We start from the raw sequence: 22,652 nt of genomic DNA, 5'->3' as shown, positions 1-22,652 counted from the left end.
ATTGACTGGTCTCAGGCACGTACCCTGAGGGGAGGGAGGCCAAGGGAACCTGGACCCTCCCGAAATGATGTTTTTATCGATTTGCTCTGATACATATTATTTACACATACATTTTTTATACATGTTAAACTTTATGGAAAAAGGTTTTCGTTCTTATAAAAAACATTGTTGGGAGGCAAAAGTTGAATAAATATTTCGGGATTAGTGCACCTTTTTACTCCGGGTTGGCGGTTCAATGCATAGGGCACTGGTCTTACAAACCAGTTGTCGTATGTTCGAGCCCCGACCTGGAAGGATTCGCAGTGTCAGTAGAATCGTAGCACCAGCCATGCAATGGTTCTGTACACTTTGAATCGGCTGCGAAATCTGTTGTAACAGAAGGTCAAACTCCACTACAGGAATGTATACCAAGGCTATGCTCGCACCTTCCGATTACACCGTGAAATAGTGGTTTCGAGAAAGATGTTCTGCCGATGGGAGCCTCACATGCTTATACTGAAATATAAAGACGAATACGAGCGATCATCGAAAGCATATTTGGAGAGGCTAATGCGGATTCGGTTAAAGAGTTGGTTACTGTTGACGAAACCAGGATCCATAATTATGCGCCAGAGAACAGAGTGATGATTGCCTGACTGGACTGGACTGGACTATAAGGAGTGTATCGAAAATAAGCTATCCACATACATTTGTGTTGTACGCATGTATTTGTAATGGTTTTTCATGCTCAGATCGCAGCATGCTGTGCGTTTGGCTGTCAGCTTTCGATTCTTTACTTGTTTGTGCGGTTGAAATTCTGCGTTTTCAAAATGTTGCGTATTGAAAAGGAAGTGGAAATTAAAGTTTTGGACACATGGCTAAGTGAGAAGGGTATTACTATGCGAAAATTGGCGAAACGGTTTGGAATTCATCATACCAGTGTTAAAACCATCATTAATAAGTTTGGGAAACACTATTCTTTGGATGAGCTGTACAGGAAGAGGCAGAAAACCCGGTTTTTCCAACCCGAAACTGGCCCAGAAAGTGGTATCTCTAATCATGAAGAACAAATCAATGTCAATACGTGATTTTGCCAAAACAGCAGGAACGAGTGTAGGAATGGTCCAGCGTATCAAGAGGCGAAATCGCCTAAAGACCTACAAGAAGCACAACATCTCGGAACAAAGTGTAAAACAGAAGAAGCAAGCAGTAACAAGGGCCCGGAAATTGTATTCGCGTCTTATGCAGGGTCTGGATGCATGCGTTTTGATGGACGATGAGACTTATGTAAAAGAGGACTCAAAAATCCTTCCAGGTCCACAATACTTTACTGTCGTCGTTGGGGAGGATGTGAGCGTTGCAGACAGGTCGATTCAAGTAGAGAAACTCGGTCGAAAGGTACTGGTATGGCAAGCAATATGTTCCTGTGGTTTGAAGTCAACAATTTTTTACACTACCGGAATTATAAATGCAGAAATCTATCGATCTGAGTGTCTCCAAAAGAGATTGCTGCTTTTATATAAGAAGCATAGTACACCTCCACTGTTTTGGCTGGATTTGGCGTCGGCTCAATATGCCAAAACCACTCTCAATTGGCTTGCGGAAAAGGGTATACATTTCGTTGGGAAAAATATCAATCCACCATTTGGCCTCAGCTTCGACCCATCGAACGTTACTGGGCAATCGTGAAGAGGGTCTTCAAGAAGACTGGTTAGGCAGCTGGGAACATGCAGGAGTTCAAAAAAGTTGGGCTTAAGCGCCCAAAATATGCGATGCAACATTTGTCCGGAACTTGATGAATAGCGTTCGATCAAAAGTTCGGAAACTCGTGGAGGAATAATTTAAATTTCATCCGGTTTTCTTTATGCTCAACTTTAACCTCGTACAATAAAGGATCAATTTTTAGTTTGAATAAAATATCGTTTTTTATCATAATTTGAAAGAAAAATTTGTGGATAGCTTATTTTCGATACACTCCTTAGTCGGCACGAGTGCTAAATAGGAGTATAGTTTTCAAGGACTAACTCGAAAAAAAAGAAAGACACCATCGACAGTAAGTATTATTAATGTACACTACTGATGCTATTGAAGATCGAAAAGTTCGTTTTTAGACAATGTCTGTTTATAAGAGCATCGCGTAGGATTCATTCTGTAGTTTTCTATTAGTATTTCTGGAACCTGAACCGTCCAAGTAACTAATATGACATACAAATTAGAATAGTTTTGATGTACGTTAAGGAGACTCTTTCTGTTCTTCAAGAGTCGAATCAAGGAAGCCACTTAGGAACTCTCCTTCTCATGCTATTCGTGAATGATTTATACTGTGAACTGTCGTCATTTGAAGTAATGCATATTGATTTAAGAATATATCACATCATCACAAGCCTTGTGGATTGTTGGGCTCTACAGATGAAACTAGAAGGGCTCTTAATCAGTTTGGTTATGTTACTGCGAATGCTTATGCAGTTTTGGAATACGCAGTATTCTGGCATTCTGAGTAACAATCACTCTCATCAACCTGAAGAATAGATGAGTACACAGAAAAAAATATTGCACATATTTGGAGCAGGAAATTGAATATAAAGTTACTCCTCAGATCTTTACTTTTCAATATACTTCAGAAGCAAAACTAAGCGCGAATTAAAATATGTTGTACATTTCATTTAAAAATCAAGGTATTCTAATTTACTTTTACATCGATGAATCAATTGAAGTCTATTTCAAAAAATCATGGAACTACATGCCGTGTAAATTTTATTATTTTTTTCTGTGTATTTTTTTCGCGGATTTTTGTCTGGTCCACTACCTAATAACATCCATTACTATATGCTATTGAAGAAATGCGTATGCAGTTTTGGGACTCATCTATTGCACCATTCTTTTGGATAAAAATAGTTTTAATGTTTTAATGTACACAGTTGATGTTCGTTTTCACCGTTTCAATAGTCTACATTCACAGATGTAGTATTCTTTTGAGAAAACTGAAACTGACCCATGAAAGTTTTACCAAACAAACACTTTTAACAAAAATACCTTGGGTTTGAACTTAGCAACGAGGATTTGAGCAACCCCAACATAAGAATCAGGTTTCAAACTGACTCGATTTTCAGTTCAACAACGTTCAACCGTTCAAACTGGATTCAAACAAACAATTTGACAGCAATTAGGGTGGAAACTGGGTTAGGTTTGACATCAAGCAAAAACGACAATAGTAAGCTGCACGATAGGCTAATTCTGATCGAAGATAACAGAAGATATGACACATAAAATTTTGGATCTCTCATTATCCTGTTCCGGAAACGGATGATATTGTATAGAAATTCTTACATTTATCAAAATCGTCGTAGTCATCTCTGAGAAATCCTTGTGAGCTTTATTCTAGAGTTTTTGACTGCTACCAAGAAGATTATTCTGTTACTGTATCGGCACTTCTAATGACGAATCAAAACTTTCAACACTCATCAGCCAGTATTTCAAGACCCGAAAGTTGGATTATTAAATTAAATAGGGTCATATTCGTTAAAATCGGTTAAGCTGTCTCCAAGTAATCGATGTGATATTTTATTTCGAAATTTTTTTACCATTCTACTAGGTGCTTTCCAAATCGCTATATTTCATTTAAATTTTCTCGACAAATAATAAACAAATTTGCATACTAGCAAAAACATTAAAAATTTGTTGCTTTTTCTTACAATTTTAAAAAGACACTCTTCAAATTACAATATTTAACACTCATCTTTTTGTAATTTCGGAACCGAAAGCTGAATTCGGACTATGGGAATCACAGAACTTTTTGTTTCAATACTTCATAGTTGCATCAAAAATATGGGACTACTTAATTAAATTGTTAATTTATTTCAACTCGAATTCGAATTCTTTTTGCCTTTCTCATATAGAAAGGTTATGTAATCACTGTGAAAACCGACTGTTGAACCGAGGCCCGAAGGACTGAGTTCGTCGAGTCCCAAAATGTCAGGATGTGTGTGTGCGCGCGTATGTGTGTGTATGTATGTATGTAACATTTTTTTTGCACACACTTTTCTCGGAGATGGCTGAACCAACATGAACTTAGATTCAAATGAAGGGTCTTGTAACCCCACACAAAGTTCCTGAATTTTATTCAAATCCGACTTCCGGTCCGGAATTATAGGGTGATATGTGCAAAAAAAAATTAAAATAAGTGCACTTACTTTTTTCAGAGACGGTTGAATCGATTTTCACAAACCTAGATTCAAATGAAAGGTAAAACTGTCTTATACAAAGTTCCTGAATTTTATTTTGATCAGACGTTCCGGAGTTACAGGGTGATTAGTGAAAAAAATCTTATTTCAAATTACTTCCTTACTACAAACTTAGATTCAAATGAAAGGTATCATGTCCCATACAAAACTTCCAAATTTCATCCGGATCCGACTTCCGGTTTCTGAATTATAAGGTAAAGTGTTTTCAAAATTTGATACCGTCACTTGAGGCAGCGAAACAAAACACGTAAAAAGATTTTTTAACTTGCCTTGAAACTATTCCAATCGGTAGTCATTGTCAATAGACTACCAAACAACCCGATTCTGGCTATGCTGGCTAAGCACCAGAAATAAAAATTTAAATTATTTCTAAACTTGCCTCAAACCTCCAATCGGTAGTCATTGTCAGTAGACGGCTAAACATTAATTTGGCTTTCCTTGTTCTTGGGTATTTGAAGAATGGCCGAAGATTGTAGCCATAGACTCAAAAATGGAATTTACTTTTCTCGAACCAATTTCCGAGCTACCGGTTCCCAGATTCCGGTTTCAGAAGTACCTCTTTTCGTTTCCTCAGAGCACCATGCCAAATTTTAGGTCGATCTGAGAAACTATATTTTCGCGCCCGAGGTTTTTACAAAAAAAAATCCGATGAAGATTAACTTATGAACTCCAAAAATCAATACATAACAGTTCGGTTGAAAAGTTCGTATCGTTTAATAGAATTTTTAATTTTTGCCAAAATTCGTTTTTATTATTCAACATAATTGCCATCAGAGGCGATACAGCGATTATAGCGATCTTCCAACTTTTCGATACCATTTTTGTAGTACGATTTGTCCTTTGCCTCAAAATAGGCCTCAGTTTCAGCGATTACCTCTTCATTGCTTCTAAATTTTTTACCAGCGAGCATTCTCTTGAGGTCTGAGAACAGGAAAAAGTCACTGGGGGTCAAATCTGGAGAATACGGTGGATGAAGGAGCAATTCGAAGCCCAATTCGTTCAATTTCAACATGGTTTTCATCGACTTGTGACACGGTGCATTGTCTTGATGAAACAAAACCTTTTTCTTCTTCAAATGATGCCGTTTTTTTTAAATTTCGTCCTTCAAACGCTCTTATAACGCTATATAATAGTCACTGTTGATGGTTTTTCCCTTTTCAAGGTAGTCGATGAAAATTATACCATGCGAATCCCAAAATACAGACGCCATAACCTTACCGGCCGATTGTTGAGTCTTTCCACGTTTTGAGTTCGGTTCATCGCGTGCAGTCCACTCAGCTGACTGTCGATTGGACTCCGGAGTGAAGTGATGGAGCCATGTTTCGTCCATTGTTATATATCGACGAAAAAAATCGGTTTTATTTAGATATAACAGCTCCAAACACTGCTCAGAATCATCAATTCGTTGTTGTTTTGGATCGATTGTGAGCTCATGCGGCACCCATTTTGCACAAAGCTTTCTCATATCCAAATATTCGTGAATAATATGTCCAACACGTTCCTTTGATATCTTTAGGGTGTCAGCTATCTCGATCAACTTCACTCTACGGTCATTGAAAATCCTTTTGTGGATTTTTTTCACGTTTTCATCGGTAACAGCCTCTTTTGGACGTCCACTGCGTTCATCGTATTCGGTGCTCATATGACCAGTACGAAATTTTGCAAACCACTTACGAATTGTTGCTTCGCCCGGTGCAGAGTCTGGATAACACTCATCAAGCCATTTTTTGGTATCGGCGGCACTTTTTTTCATCAAAAAGTAGTATTTCATCAACACACGAAATTCCTTTTTTCCATTTTTTTCACAATAACAAAAGTAGCTTCACTCAAAATGCAATATCTCACAAACTAATAATCAGACAGCTGTCAAATTTATACACGTATCTTTTGAAACTTGGTACTAACTAAAAATGGTATGGATTTAATTTTAGTGGCGCCCTCTCATAGAAACGATACGAACTTTTCAGCCGATCTGTTACATCGTAGGAAATTCAACGAGATAAAATTATTAAAAAATTATTAAAGGAAAACCTGCTGAAAGTCCGAACAATAGTTCATTTCTTAATATATCTAGCACCACTGCTACCAGTGATGGTAATATGATTTAACTTTTTTTCAATGCGCTAAAACTGTTGATCTTAGTTGTTTGATGTCTTCACGATAGTTCTCAGCTTAGAATGAAGATTCTTTTTAAGTAACAAACCAAATATCCAAACCTTACTGTAAAGACACAAAACAGTCATGTAGATTATCGGCATCTATCGTACATCTTTCGTACAAATTCTCTACTCTTCATTATTTTGTTCAAATTCTTGTTGTTTTTGAAAACGATCTCTGTTTTCCGGAGCTCTTTCTTCTGAATCCCGCAGAATATTTGAGTTAAGCGTCCTTAGATCCTTAAATTATCCCAAACGAGATATGATGATTCTAAATATTTGAAAGTTTCCTACAATGTGCTTATTGATGTGTTGGCGACTTCAGGTCTGGTGTCGCGACCATTAGCATTTATTTAGGAAAGTATGTAATATAATTACTCGATTGATGAGTGCCTCTCTGAATACCAACGAAGCGGTACTTTAATATGCACGCTATTTATGTCTATAGGGTTTGGTCTCTCGCCGTACAAAAAGGTGCTAATAATGTGACTTACAATAGTACCTATCTACCTGAAAGAGACAGACTGGGTTTATGATGCATAAGAACTGTGAAGGTCGGCCGGTGGTCAACTATAACTCGAAAATAATGCACAGTATCATCAAATGTTAAATCGACGTTTCGTTAAAACCTTCGGAATTGAATGTTGACTTTTTTAATTATTCCAGTACAATAAATTTGTATCTCCAATGTATTTGACACTATTCACATTGTTGTGCAGTACAAACAACGTATGTACCTGCTATTGTTAATTTTAGTAATACATAATTGCAATAGATAAAATAATTGATTTTAGGATGACTAATAATACATTTAATTGTGATTATAAAAGTTTTCTGAGTATAAAGTGACAATGAAGAATAAGGATTTATTACCGTAGTAAGTCTATTAAATTGTTTAAATGCAGAATGACCATTTGTTCGATTTTATTTTCATATCAAGATCGTCTTCGACTACATCGAGTTTGAAACCCAAAAATTGAAAAAAAAAAAAAAAACATGCATACCATGTAGTAACTGATTCACTGCATAACAAATATGCGTTCACAGTCATGACCCACGGATGAGCCTGACGAAAAGTTGTTCATTTATTGAGTAGATGAAGCATAAGCATTGTTTGTTTTCATGAAAATTGGTAATATACAGTACAATTATCTGAACCAAAACATGGCCAATTTAACGAATTGAATTGAAAATCGAGAAATCACGTTTTAACCAAGTTACACGGAAGTGAAACAATGACAAATAATGACATAATTGCAATTGAATGAAATATAATATTGCAATGCGGTGGTGCATAATCGAATTCATTCTATACATGAATCGGAAAAACTTTTTTTTATAGTTATTTGGTGCTCTAGAGGCTCTGTATTCAAATACGCCTTAAATTATGCATTGCTATAATTTGGTATTAAGAGTGTTGGACGGTTTTAAAATGTAACGTTGAGTAATGCCAATGCCTAGTAAAAGGCTTAACATCTTTTCATTACATATCAACCTACATACTAGCATGTTGTTTGTTGTGCTGGATAATGTCTTGATTACTACAAATTCGGCTATCAAAACAACTATTTCCACAATCTCAGTAGGGACACTAACATTCAGTGAAACAGGATATGCAAAATATAGGAGATAGGGGCGAAAATAGCTACTCGCAATAATTCGAGTACCAAACGTCACATGCCATGTGGACATGTGGGCCCAAACACTAGCTACAAGTTTCTAGTTCCAGAATTTTTGGGTTGTAGAATATAATCCCAAGAACAAATCATACTCGGTGAGTGGTTTTAGCTAGTTAAGAAGCGCTGAATCGAATGGCATTGGTGGTTTTTATGATTAAAAAATTTTTGTTTATGTTATGACTTCGCACATTCGAAACTTAGCATTGGGACAAAAATGCCCACTAGAATTCGCCTAAGTCGTAAATTAGTGAAGTAAGTGAAGCTCCGTGAGATTGCTGTGATGACAGAGATATCATATGGAAGTGTATTTACTATCCTTCATGAAAAATTGAGCATGAAAAAGGTTTTTTCCAAGTGGGTGCCGCGATTGCTTTCGATGGAACAAAATGCACCCTGCCACAAGTCGATGAAAACAATGGCGAAATTGAACGAATTGAGCTTTGATCTGCTTCCCCACCCCCCATACTCGCCAGATTTAGCCCCCAGTGACTACTGGCTCATTGCTGATCTTAAAAAAATGCTCCAGGGAAAAAGATTTGGCTCAAATGAGGAGGTCATCGCTGAAACTGAAGCTTATTTTGAAACTGAAGCTTATTGATGAATAAAAAAAAAATTTTGCAAAAAAAAATTTGTTTCCATTGTTAGTCTCGGGACTTATTGATCCATGTGTTAGCCATAGGCAAAAAGACTTACTAGCTAGTTGTTTTAGTTCATCGACAATTTACATATTGAAACATATACCATAATATTGAGATGATTGTGTAAACATACATCCAACTGATTACGTCCATCAAGCCAAGCCTTGGTATTACATTCCTGTAGTGGAATTTGACCTTTGACTAAATTGGCAGAGGGTCAACGCCAACCGTGCATTTGCGCGAACCATCTTCGATGGAACACAAAGAATTCCAGAGACGTCATCTGGTAAGTAATCTGAGACTCTCCAGCTTCCAAGCCACAACAAGTTTTATTTGTTTTCATATAAAATTGAATTAATCCACGTTCAGCTGTCGGAAACTTCCGATGACACCGCCTTCAAATTCGGCCACATTCGTTTCCTGCCAACACTGAGACTCTTTGGTAATTTCAATGTCCATATTGTCGTCGTTGAGCAAACGATTGCGTATCTTCTGTAGGTGCAGTTTACAGGCGGAAATACAGTCCGCTTTAGGGATCTTCCCCCCGAATTCCATCGGCAGCAGGTTTTTGTCAACTTTACTGTAAAGAGCATCCCAATTCCGATGGCACTACGGTATAGAACATTTTCATATAGAGCTTATTCACTGTTAAAAAATACCTACAAATACACGTTCCCTCATCTTTTCACTGAGCATCTGCAAGGAAAAGTTTGCTATGGTGAGCGCAGGCCCTGGGGTATTGACGAAGTGTAATTCCTGAAGACGAGCTCCGATGCCTTTGCTTAGGTATTGTGCTAGAAGTTTGATTTCCTTCAACGTTACTAAACTCAGCTGGGCCAGTGTCAAACCAGATAGGTCGTAAACCAGAACCAGACCAGCGCATTGCACCTCTGGGATATTAAATAATGCTTCGTAGATCAACAGATGTAGTCGGATAATATGGGCTGCCGTAAAGCTTGTCGGGTCCAACTGAGCGGTGTCATTGATTATGAGAGTCCGACCTTTACTGTCACGCTCCAGCATCGGAAATAAATATCCGGTTTCGAATAAGGCACCGATATCTGAATCTTCGATGTCCAGTCGGCAAAACCAAAGAGGCTGCAGTACCCGACTGGCCAAGTGTCGTTCTAGGGTTTCTGTTGCACTGCTAATGGAGTACTTCCGACTACGGAGAAACCTTAGTAGAAACTGTGCATCCGTTCGACACTTTTTGATGTACGGATGTTTGGCGATCCATTCACGCATTTGCTGAAGACTTTGTATTCGAACATTATCATTTTCTCGCAGTTCGGCCTCTGCTATTTTCTTGTAAAAATCGTTCATTTCTATGATTCGGTCATCATACTTATTTGGGATCTTCTCTACACTAGGAGTCTCGAATAGGTAATTATCTACTTCATACATCTTGACTATTAACACATCGACACACACTTGAGAATTATTTTAAACATTTGATGATGGGAGTCCGATTCTAACTAACTGCATCAAGTGTGCCAGATTCACTATTTAACGAAAATGCCCTTGTCGTAGAACTCATTCCTACTTCGGTTGATGACATGCAGAATGATTACTTTTCGTCGAGAACAGTTAAACATGACGGACGGTCGTTAAGCAGTGCCACTGTTCGTAAAAAATCTCTGATGTTAAAAGTGTGCCTCATGCAGTTAGACATATCTAACTCTATAATACACGATGATTCTACGAATAAATTCAACTGTTAGAATTTGGCCTTATTAAAACGATAAAGATGGCATTTATTTTTTTTTGATTCTATGGTTTCGACCCACGTTCAAATCTAGCGTTTATTGATGGGATACGTTAGTTTTGTTATGCTTTGATGCAGGATCATCTAGCCACACTAAAAACATAATTAACGAGGCCAGAATGATCCGTACAATACGTACACGATGCAGTAAGTTCGAGCAAGTTAAACTACTGTATGTAATATATTTATTTTCTCATTTATTCAAGAAAATCGGTACCGTAATACTTATTGATACTAAATCCTAACAGAAACAGGAACGAAAGTATGACGAAAAAGATTCAAGTGTCTTCGTGCGTTTATTGGCCTGAATGTAGTGAGTTCGCCTTTTTCATTTGTTCCCACGCAGGTCTTCGAAATACACCCAAACCTCTTTTTACGTAACTCTTTTCACGAACAAAATCCCAAATAACGTTATCTTTTTTTACGAACCAAATCCCAAATATCGAAAACTTTTTTTACGAACCTACTTCGTAAAAAGAGGTTTTTGCATACAATGAAAATCATTTCCAGCTCATTTATATTTAATGGAAATTACTACAATATGGATATTTTCGGAACGGGTTTGATGAGTGGATGTCGGAAAACGATGTTTGAGGTGGTTCTGAATTCCAAGATGGCGACTTCCGGTATATTGGCATTCTTAAAAACCACTTACAATATTCCTCAAAACCCCTACAATAACGGGTTTGATGAGGAGATATCGGGAGCGATGTTTGATGTGGTTTGAGTTCTGATTTAGTTCCTAATATGTAGAATTTCGCTTTATTTGGGGCTCTTGTTCAGCGATTTCAACAGTCTTGATAATCTGAATTGACTGGTATTTTAGTATTTTTTACTAAATCCGGCTATGATTTAGATCTGCCGCAGATATTATACTACTGTTTCAAAAATGTAAATGCCTACTCATGAAAACTGTTCCGAAAATATGCATATTGTGAACGTATTCGAGCAGTTCGAGTTATATCGACACATATTGTAAGGGTTTTCAAGGATTATCAATAAACCGGAAGTCACCATCTTGGAATTCAGAACCACCTCAAACATCGTTTTCCAACATGTACTCATTGAACTCGTTCCAAAAATACCCATATTCTGATGGTTTGTAACGAATATCGATGAACCGGAAGTCGCCATCTTGGAAATTGATGCGATCTAGAACATCATTTTCCTTTTAGTTATCCAGTATATTATACATATCCAATAATATACTTACATAAGGAAAACTTTTTTTACGTTGTAAATTCCAAAAAAAGTAAACTTTTTTTACATTGAAAATTCCAAAAACCGTAAACCGTTTTTACGTCATAATTCGATTTACAAAGTCCCGATTGTTATGTAAATGGAGGGTTGGATGTATATTGTTGTGTCGTTTCATCGTTTCTCGGTGAAAATTACACCGAAACCTCCATTTACGAACTAAACGGGGGTTCGCAAACGGAGATAGTTCCAAGCACGTACCCAGAGGGGGGCCCAAGGAGTCCTGCCCCTTCCCGAAATCGGCCATTTTAATAGATTGCAAAAAATTCACTATTTCTTCATTTGTTTTTTATATCAGGTGTACAACTTTGCTTCCGCCGTCCTCGATAAGGCTTAGTTGTGGTTAGCGTAAAGACTGCCCCAGAAAGTATGGATGCAACCAAAAACCGCTGCCATTCCGCAATGGTTCAGAATCTGTCAATTTTTATGGTTGCGTCCTGATGTTTACACTCTTTTCTAACCACTTGTGCAGTTGTTTATACGTTTTCATTAGTTTGTTTTGAAATGCGTGGACTTTCAGCAGAACAACGTCGAAAAATTGTGTACAAATGGTGCACAGAACGCGGACTGTCACTGAGAAAGATATCAAAAATGGAGGGAGTAAGCCGTGGGAAATGCAATCAGGAAGCTCGGTGAGGATAACACCTTTGAGGATAAACCGATAACGGGTTGAAAAAAAGGTCCTGCTAACCCGCAGTTGGATAAACGTATACTGAAGGCGTTCGAGCAAAAGAAGGAGGTTTCAGTTCGGAATGTGGCCAAAAAAGTGGGCACTTCGAAGTCAGATATTCTTCGTGCTAAAGAACGTTTGAATCTTCGAACCTATAAGAAGCAGAAACAACCAAAACGTAGTCCGAAACAAGAAGCATCGATCAGGCCGAGGGTTCGAAAGGGTTCGAAATACGATTCCTGCTGGAAATTTGAACTGCTTAATAATGGACGACGAAACCTACGTGAAACTCGATTACAAATCCTTGCCGGGACCGAAATATTATACGGTGCGTGAAGGGCAAGTGTTCAACCAGTCCGAGACATCAATTGAAGTCGAAAAATTTGGTAAGAAAGCTATGGTCTGGCAAGCATTTTGTAGCTGCGATAAGATTTCGAAACCCTTCATCACCACTGCTTCAATGAACAGCGAAATATACATCAAGGAATGTTTACAAAAAACGACGTTTTCCCATGATTAGAAGCCACAAGGATTCTGTTGTCTTCTGGCCAGATCTTGCTTCTTACCACTACTCGAAATCAACGATAGAATGGTACACTACCAAAAATGTCACTTTCGTCCCAAAAGACATGAGTCCACCAAATTGGCCATAACTTCGACCAATTGAGAAATTTTGAGTATTAACGAAGGCACATCTTGGGAAACATGTCTCGACAGCCGAAACCATTCAACAGTTCGAAAAAGATTGGAAAAAAGTGTCAAAACTTGTCGCCAAGAAGTCTGTACGGAATTTAATGAGGAACGTTTGCAAGAAGGTGCGCCAGCTAGTCTACAATGGCTAAGTAGCAAATGTTGAGAATAATATTCTGTTGTTGTAGTCTAATATTATCAGTATATCGAATAAAATTTGAATATCTAACACTTGTGAATTATTTACAGCGAAATCAAAGTGCGTCCATACTTTCTGGGACAGTCTTTACATTCAGAATTCCTAATACTCAAAAAAATGCACAAACGATTAGTACGAATTACTAGTTATTTCTAAAGAGTTTGAAGAATGTTTTCTACCTGTTTTACTACCATTATTACAGTGGATATCTGGGTATGGCATGAGCTACACAGATAAAAATATTTCGTGAATTTACATTTATTTTCATGCACATATTTGGAGCAGGCAATGGAATGGAAATTTACATTACAAAACGAAGCGGTTTGTAAATATACAGTCTTGTTCAATGAAAAACTAAATGAATTTTAATGTAATTTTACATCAATCACGGTTTTAAATCAGATTTTCGTTTCAATTGATGTCTATTTAATAGTACTATCGGTTTACATGTCGTGTAAGTTTCATCTTTTCTTTCTGTGTAATCTATAGATATTTACTTGAATATAAAGCTTCTTAACACTTTTATCACCAAATGCGACTGAAGATGGGTTTTATTACTGCCAATGAGATAGATATGGATATTTTAAAATTTCTTAGCGTGGTTCAAATTGAACTTTGGCCACTAAACTTATCGGTGATTCTTGGCATATTTTTCTTCGAGTTCAATTTTAAGGGGGAAATAAACAACAACGTGTGACATAAATAAAAATTCCCTGAATTCTTATTGTTACCTATCCATATTAAATATTGGTAACGACTTTCCTAACTTTGAACATATAACCGAATCCATTATTTTGCAACTTTTTTGCTTACCATGTCATTGATAAAAGATAAAACACTTTTTAACAAGCTAAACCATAGATCCATGTGAACTGCTCCTTAGTATTTTTATTATTAAAATGAAAAGCTTTTTACATTTATTATTAACATGAATATAAACAAAACAAACCTTACGGCACACATACATACAACTAACTCAAACCGCAACGATCACACCTCAATCCACTTCCAATTTTCGGAATGTTCCGATTGCTCCACATTCCAGTTCGGAGTTAGTGGATTCCTTCCAGTATTCGGATCCCTCGGAGATTTCCATATCCATTTCGTCATGGGCCCGCAGTTTCGGGCGTAGCTGCCGACACAATTGCTTATAGTTTTCAATCAACTCCGCCTGCGGAATTTTTCCACCGTACTCCTTCGGTAGCAGATTCTTGTCCACCCTGGTGTAGAGCTCCTCCCAGTTACGATGACACTGCGGTGGGAAAACGGTCAGCGGTAAAGACTACAATCGCCCCGAAGGACGCACTCTGCAAATGTATACTCACAAACACTCGATTCCGTAACTTTTCGTTTGCCAATTGAAGAGCAAAATTGGCCACCGTCAGTGCTGCTGGCGGCGTATTGACGAAGTGTACCTCCTGAGTACGCATCGGAGTTGCGTTGTTGAGCACTCTTGTTAGCATGCGTATCTCGTTGAAGGACACAATATTCATGTGGGCGAGTGTAATCTTGGAAAAATCGTAAATAAGCACGAACCCGGCACACTGAACTTCATTGACATCATGCAGCACCTCAGCGGCCAACATGTGGATTCGGCAGGCATGCGCTCCCGTGAACTTGGCCGGATCGACTCCGGATGACTCACTGAACATCAACGTTCGCCCTTTGCTGTCACGTTCGGCTAACGGGAACAGATAACCGGAATCGACCAGAGCTCCCAGTTCCGGTTCATCGACGTCCAGCCGACTGAACCATTTTTTGTGCAGAACGCGCGCGGCAAGAAACCGTTCCAGCATTTTTGACGAATTGATGAAATTGTATTTTTTGGTTCTTAGGAACCGCAACAGAAACGGAGCATCTGTACGGACCTTCTTGATATGAGGATGCTTGGCGATCCAGTCACGGAATTGTTTCAACGATTGCTCACGAATGTTGTCATCTTCTCGTAGGTATTTTTGCGCTAAATTTTTGAAAAAATCATCCAATTCGTCCAAATTGTCATCGTACTTCTTGGGTGCCTTATCCAGACAGGGAGCCAGCACTTCGCTCGGCATCTTAACAAACACACACACAGAAAAGAAAAACAGTTGATTTCACTCGCCACGCGCGCGTTCCTACAAATTAGCGCTAAATTTATTAAACCGTGTTTAGCACTTCTTTTATTTTTTTTCTCCCGACGCGATCAGCCGTAGATGGGCAATTCACGAAAGCAGCTCCGTACGCGATGAACCTCCAATGCAAACTAAACACCGACAGCGAGATGGTTTTCTTTTTTAATAAATTGATGTATGTACGACTTATTACCGGGCCTTTCAGCATCAATGAGATGGCGACAGTGTATTGAGATTTTGGGCACATGTTCAGCATACAATCTCACGCTTAGGTAATTGCACCAATGGCTCGAAATGTAACAACGAAAATAAACTTCATTGCGCGGTGCGTTCCTTGCAGTTTCGGCACAGTTGGAAGGAGCAGTTTGGCTCGCGGCTCGGACAAAATGAAGTTTTGTTGAACTTTCGAGGATAAAAGTGTTGGTGGTAACAAAAAAATAAAATAACACAATACTCGTAATTCGTGGTGGTTGCAAAAAGTTGCAGTACCACCTCCATACAGCCTCGGTAATTCTTTCACTACGCTAGTTTTCTTTGAACAATTTATTTTCGTTCATACGTTTAGTCAGCTCTTCAGTCGTGGTAGCCGTAAACGAAATTTTACTCTTCGATACGATAAGATCATCTTTCTCCAGTCTCAATACGTCACCACGTCACTAGAAAGTATTTCACACCTTTTTTTTAATCCAACTAGACAACTCGACCTGCTTTAAGGATGATACTATTTTAACTAACTTTTGTGTACATTATAATCCGGTTTGTAGAGATTTCAACGTTCTGAATCTTTAAATCGCTACAATGCTAATGCAAATGCTAATTTCATCGTATTAAATCTTCGAATCGGTTTATATGATGTCGTTAAATTACGGAAAAAGTAGAGATCAAATGCTATGCTATTGATACCTAGTTCCAATCAAGCTGTGAAGTTCTGAATGAGATACAGATAGGGTAGACATAGTGGAACGTGGTTATTTTAAAACCGTAAACTCGTTTTGGATGATAATTTCAGTTTAGCAAACCTTTGAATGTTTGTAGGATTTGAATGACACTCTGATAACTGGTTTGGGCTTTCAAACGGATAGCGATTTTGTTTCGCTTTCATTCGTTGTTATGTTGATGCATCGAGATGTTGATCAATCGAAAAATGCTAAAATTGACCCGTAAAATGTTGTATTTATTTATATTTCTAGTCGACCAGTTGAACTTCGTCCCGCCCAGAAAAAATTCCTCGCTGAATGTTTCCGAATGGGCGTTTAAGCAAGTGATAGTTATTCTTTGTTTACCTTTTCTTTCGATTATTGTGACACGATTTTGTCGATTTTCATTGTCTTTCCAGTACAGACAGAAAGTCAAAGATTACAGGTCCGTCTCATTCAAAGAGTTGTTACGTGAACGTAGGAACGGCTTAGTAATTAATAGCTCAATTTCTTAAATGCTAATTTAAAACATTCGCCAAAAATTGTCATATCCAGATTGATTGCTTTCAGTGGCGTACCGTGGAAGTATGGCACCCGGGGCAGATTTGCCGCTCCCATTGTTGGTATAGTGCGCAAAAAAAAAACTCTCTGGCTAAAACTCCATCTTCGGAGAGATCACTTGGGTAAAAAAAGAGAGGTAAATCTGGAAAAGGGCGCCTCATAGTAATTTACGACAAAATCGGTTGACCGGTCTCCTAGAATTACGAGTGTATTTTTTAAATAGTTATGTACATTTTACCCTGTTACTCCCGAGCCAAAAGTTCGATTTGGATAATATTCAATAACAGATTATGGGACCAAGAGACTTTTCATTGGAATCTTAGATTATGAAAAACGGTTCAGCTTTTTCTAAGCAATTGGAGTGATTTCCGGTTTGGAGTACATGAGCACTTTTTTCGATACTTCCGGAATCTGGACCGAAGATTCGGTGTACCCAAAATCAGTCTATTTGGTCATCAACTAACCAAATCTATCCAACTCCAGAATTATACGGCTATTTGAATTTATTTGATTTAATTTTTCGTGTCATGTATAAAAACACGTCCCTGAAAATAAAATTTTTATACCTATTAGTCTGTAATTCCGGAACCGGAAGTGGTATTCGGATGAAATTTGTTAGGGGTTGTAAGACCTTCCATTTGAACCTACGCTTGTGAAAATTGGATGAGCGGTTCTTGATCGCACGTTTTTAGTACATTTTTGTCATTTTACCAGTACAGACAGAATTTTTGTCATTTTACTTCGTAACTCCCGAACCGAAAATCGGATCCAGATGAAATTCAATAGCAATCTATGGGACTGCAAGGCCTTTGATTTAAATCTCAGTTGAAGAAAATCGGTGGAGCGATCTTTGAGAAAATCGAGTGCACTTTCCATTCATTTTTTGCACTTTTTAACCCGTTACTCCCGAACCGGAAGTCCGATCTAGGAAAAAACCAATAGCACACTGTGGGACCAAGAGAGTTCAATTCTTTTTCGTTTCGATTATAGAGATTTTAACCTTAAGGTCATTCGCCTCTTCGGGCCAGAAATTTTCATACTGGGGACATTTTTTTACATACACACATATCCACACAGACATTTGCTCAGTTCGTTGAGCTGAGTCGAATGGTACGTGATATTCGGCCCTCCGAATATGGTTGAAAAGTCGGTTTTCACAGTAATTGCATAACCTTTCTACATGAGAAAGGCAAAAAATCCCTACTGATTTTATTCCAAGTGATTTTAGCAAAGCCTTGGTATTACATTACTGTAGTGGAATTTGACCTTCTGTTTCAACAGACTTCGCAGCCGATTCAGAGTGTACAGAACCATTGCATCATGGCTAGTGCTACGACTCTACTGACACTACGAATCCTTCCAGGTTGGGACTCGAACATACGACAACTGGTTTGTAAGACCAGTGCCCTATGCATTGAACCACCAACCCGGGACGAATCACAACTGATCGTATTTCTGAATGATTTCGATTTTTGTATGATCATGATCATGTGCAGTCGAGATCAGTTAAGATCTAAATTCTAAAAAAATCAGTAGTGAACCGATTCGATCGGAAATAATTGATGTAGAAAATCATTTCTGATGTGATCAGCAAAAATGCACAGAGTGGCGAGTTAATTAACGAAATTAATAAATTTTGCATGATATGAGTATTGAAAGATGATGCTTTCAAACGGTTGAACTAATGTTATGCATTGATAATGTTAGTCAATTTGGATGCACCAATCGCTGGGAATTGAGAAAAATCGATTGAGAAGAATCATTGACTGGTATAACAGAGAAAAGGAAATAATTTCAATCAGTTTATCAGTCGGTTACATCAGAATTCCATGCTCCGTGATGTGTTTGAAATTTTTTCAGCAATACCGTGTTGGCAGAGTAATGTCATCTTTAAAACCCTGTTCTAATCCACCTAGTGGTGTAATGATGCCTTTCTCATATTACTAATATTTTCAAAAATATCACCAGAAGATCTCAATCTTAAATAAAATATGAAACTTTCTTTGGGTATAAACTAACATAACCTTTTCAAATTGTAAACAGTTATGTCAAGTTGATAAGAATTCTTCTTTATTTTGCATCGTCGCACTAAAAGATTAAACACACTTTACCCTATAGTTCTGAAATCGGAAGTCGAACCCGGATGAAATCAAACAGTAACCTATAAGACTGTAGGAACTTTTATTTGACTATTTTTCACCTGGAGCTGTTAGCGGAATATATTCAACAGTTGCACTATTTATGTACCATTTAATTCCACTATTTCACTGTCACGTTATTACACTTTCACAAAGTCACTATACTTTAATGAAGCATAACAAACGTTACAATACAGATACGCGTATTTCGGAATGTTATTTACATCCTTCTTATAAAACCGATACACTGAAGAAGGATGTAAATAACATTCCGAAATACGCGTATCTGTATTGTAACGTTTGTTATGCTTCATTAAAGTATAGTGACTTTGTGAAAGTGTAATAACGTGACAGTGAAATAGTGGAATTAAATGGTACATAAATAGTGCAACTGTTGACTTTTATTTGAGCCTGTTTGTGGAAATGTGGAAATCATGTGAAAATTGAGCGAGTATCGTTTGAAACCTTTTGACTACTACTTCTGGTACTTCTGGAACCAAGAACTTGGAACCAGTATAACCAAAGTCGGTTCGTTTAGTAAGTAACTAATATAGCCTACAAATTGAATCAGTTTTAAGCCAAATCTAGAAGAATTTTACCCACATACATTGCTCAGCTCGATGAACTGTGTCGAATTATATAGAACACTTAGCCTTTCGGGTCAATTTTTCAAGTGATTGTATAGACTTTCTATATGAGAAAGGCAATAAGTGCACTTTTATTGAATAGCATTGTTATCAAGATTTTGTAATAACTCTAACAAGTAGGTACAAATTGAATAAAGGGATTAGAAATTTACATATATTTCACCTGAAAAATATAAATTTTAATGTGGCAACCCTGCTCGCTATACGAAATTGAACAAAGCACGCTGTTAACGTACCCCGTCGCGTACCAGTTTTGCATCGTCATTTTTTTCGATTATAGAGATTTTAACATTGTTGTCATCCACCTCTTCGGGCCAGTAAAAATTTCTGACCCTATGTGCGGTGTTGGGAATCGAACCCAGGTGGGCAGCGTGAAAGGCATCGACTTACCCATCACGCTATACCCGTTCTCCTGCATCATCATTTTGAATTTAAATGTTTTGACACTCATCGTCCTATAATACCGGAACCGGAAGTCGAATGTGGATCAACGTTTCGAGGAATTTTGAAGAATTTCAAGACCTTTTATTTGATTTTTAGTTTGTGAAAATTGGGCACAAAATTCCGAGAAAATTGATTGCATATTTTTTCATAAATTTTCACATATTTCACCGTTATTTCGGAACCGGAAGTGGGATCCAAATAAAACTTAAGAAAATTGTATAAGACTATAAGACCTTTCATTTAAATCTAAGTTTTTGAAAATCGGCTCAGCTCTTTGAGAAACGTGTGTGACTATTTTTTTCATTTTTTTGGTGCATATCACCGTGTAATTTCGGAACCGGAAGTCGGATCCATATGAAACTCTGGAGCTTTGTATGGGATCTCAAGACCTTTCATTTGAATCCAAGTTTGTGAAAATCGGTTCAGCCATCTCAGAGAAAACTGAGTGACATTATTTGTCACACATATATACATACTGTGCCATACACATACACACACACAAAGACATTTTGTGATCTCGACTAACTGAGTCGAATGGTATATGACACTCGGCCCTCCGTGTCTCGGTTCAAAAGTCGGTTTTCACAGTGATTGCATAACCTTCCTATACGAGAAAGGCAAAACAGCAAATAATATTAACATATATGCTGTGATTAATAATCATTATAATGATAAGAAAAACAGATTAAATCAAAACGCATGTTAGGTAGCTGATTAAGTACCACAGAAGTAGCAGAAGTGCAGGTTTTGCTACACCAATTCAAACGCTGTGTCTGTTGTGTGTTGGAAACATACCAAACCCTGTGCTCCTGTTTCTTCTATAAATAGTATTCATGTCAAATAGCGCTTTATTGGGTTTTTTCAAAATAGTGCATGAACATCATTATCAGTGTTCATTTTATTGCGAATCAAACAACCGGTTGCGGAATGGAATACGGAGTGCATCAAATGAAACCATGTGTTGAAACTACGTAAGCTGTGCCATTCAATTCTGGCGTTAAGAAGTGTTAAAGAAGCATTAATAAAAGTTACAAATTGAAATTTTCACCAATTTGAGTACCTTCATGCATTTAAACTGACGCACATCTTTAATCTACATGCTCCTTTGATATTCCTTATCACTCATCAGTAGATTTCCCAGGGATACAACATTGGCAATTTTCCTTGATTTATTAACTTCTTCAATATATGTTTTCACTCAGTCATTGCAAGAACTTAATTTTCCATGATTTTAAAAATCTAATTGACACGCGTTATCCTTAGTTATAAATTCCTGTAGTACATAATTTTCACACCCTTCATTGGGGTATCAACGATTTTCGTCTTACAGGTTACCATGACTACTCAGCGATCCAGTTTTGACAATCTTAAGTGAAGTGTGCTTAATTCAGTCGAAAGGAGATCCATTGTAGAGATGAATACTTGCACCTTGAAGCGCTGCACCTTGAGAACTTTCGAACACGTGTTCTGCGCTTGAAATCTCGTCATGGAATCGTATTCTCTTTCCTCTTTCGCGTGAGTAACTTTTTTTTGCTCAGATTTCTTTTAAAAAACGACTCGACCATCTGTTCGACAAATAATCAACAAATTGTTGCATCGTCACTTATAAAAACACACCCTTGAATTTCAAGGTTTTACTACTCATCACTCAGTTATTCCGGAATCAGAAGTCGACTCCGAACTATATGATAAGAGCAATATGAAAAAAAAGATCCCTTTCCTTTGACACATAGAACTTCTTGGTTCAATCCTTCATTGTCCAATCCAAAATAAGTTACTATTTACCTAAATTGCATATTACTTGCGCTCACGCATAAAAAAGATACCAAAGGCACACCTACACACTTGAAAAAAGTTACATCTTCATAGATTCACATAAAAGGAGCGTCGCCATTCACTTACATTCACAATACAAAGCATGTATAGATATGTCATATCGTTAAATTTACCGTTAAATAAAGCGAACCTTTCATCGATACAGACGTAAAATTTGTGTTTACATGTTGGTAGATGTAATATTGTGTCATCAACGAAGAAATTACGGCATACTTGAATTTACGTCAAACGTAAATTTCATTTTTTCTAAGAGTGTAGAACTAGACACGTAATGAATCATCAGGTAGATGTGTTATTTCTGATTTATAAGCCTCCCGAAACGAAATCCTGGGTACGGGCCTGTGCATGATGCTTAGTCAATTTAGTTGAGCGTCAATCGCGTTTTTTATATTTTCTGATTTTTTGGGCATATTTGATTTTTGTGCATACACTTTTAGAAAAAATGAAATTTACGCTTGACGTAAATTCAAGTATGCCGTAATTTCTTTGGTGATGACACAATATTACATCTACTAACATGTAAATATAAATTTTGCGTCTGTATCGATGTAAACTACAGTTAAATTAACTGTGAAGTTAATGATATGACTTATCTTTACATGCTATGTATTGTGAATGTAAGTAAATCGCGACGCTCCTTTTATGTGCATCTAAGAAGATGCAACATTTTTTAAGTGTGTAGTAACGACGGTCTGCTTTGCACTGACGAGTCTAAGACGAACCG

The 22,652-nt window shown here is 37.5% G+C and overlaps 2 protein-coding genes across 2 annotated transcripts; both read right to left on the bottom strand.

Annotated features, from left to right (window-relative positions):
• Nucleotides 1-9,012: 9,012 nt before the first annotated feature.
• Nucleotides 9,013-10,097, bottom strand: LOC131435952 (clavesin-2-like). Its single transcript, XM_058604261.1, has 2 exons — nt 9,357-10,097; nt 9,013-9,302 (listed from the first exon to the last, which is right to left on the bottom strand). The coding sequence occupies exons 1-2, from the start codon at nt 10,095-10,097 to the stop codon at nt 9,048-9,050; spliced, it is 996 nt and encodes a 331-aa protein (XP_058460244.1). The 3' UTR covers nt 9,013-9,047.
• A 4,172-nt stretch (nt 10,098-14,269) lies between these two features.
• Nucleotides 14,270-19,228, bottom strand: LOC131435954 (clavesin-1-like). Its single transcript, XM_058604263.1, has 2 exons — nt 14,600-19,228; nt 14,270-14,526 (listed from the first exon to the last, which is right to left on the bottom strand). The coding sequence occupies exons 1-2, from the start codon at nt 15,326-15,328 to the stop codon at nt 14,272-14,274; spliced, it is 984 nt and encodes a 327-aa protein (XP_058460246.1). The 5' UTR covers nt 15,329-19,228; the 3' UTR covers nt 14,270-14,271.
• Between the last annotated feature and the right edge of the window lie 3,424 nt (nt 19,229-22,652).

The sequence above is a fragment of the Malaya genurostris genome, chromosome 3 (assembly GCF_030247185.1).
Source record: "Malaya genurostris strain Urasoe2022 chromosome 3, Malgen_1.1, whole genome shotgun sequence".
Classification (NCBI taxonomy): domain Eukaryota; kingdom Metazoa; phylum Arthropoda; class Insecta; order Diptera; family Culicidae; genus Malaya; species Malaya genurostris.
Note: the sequence above shows the minus strand (reverse complement) of the source record. Positions and strands in the feature narration are given on the sequence as shown.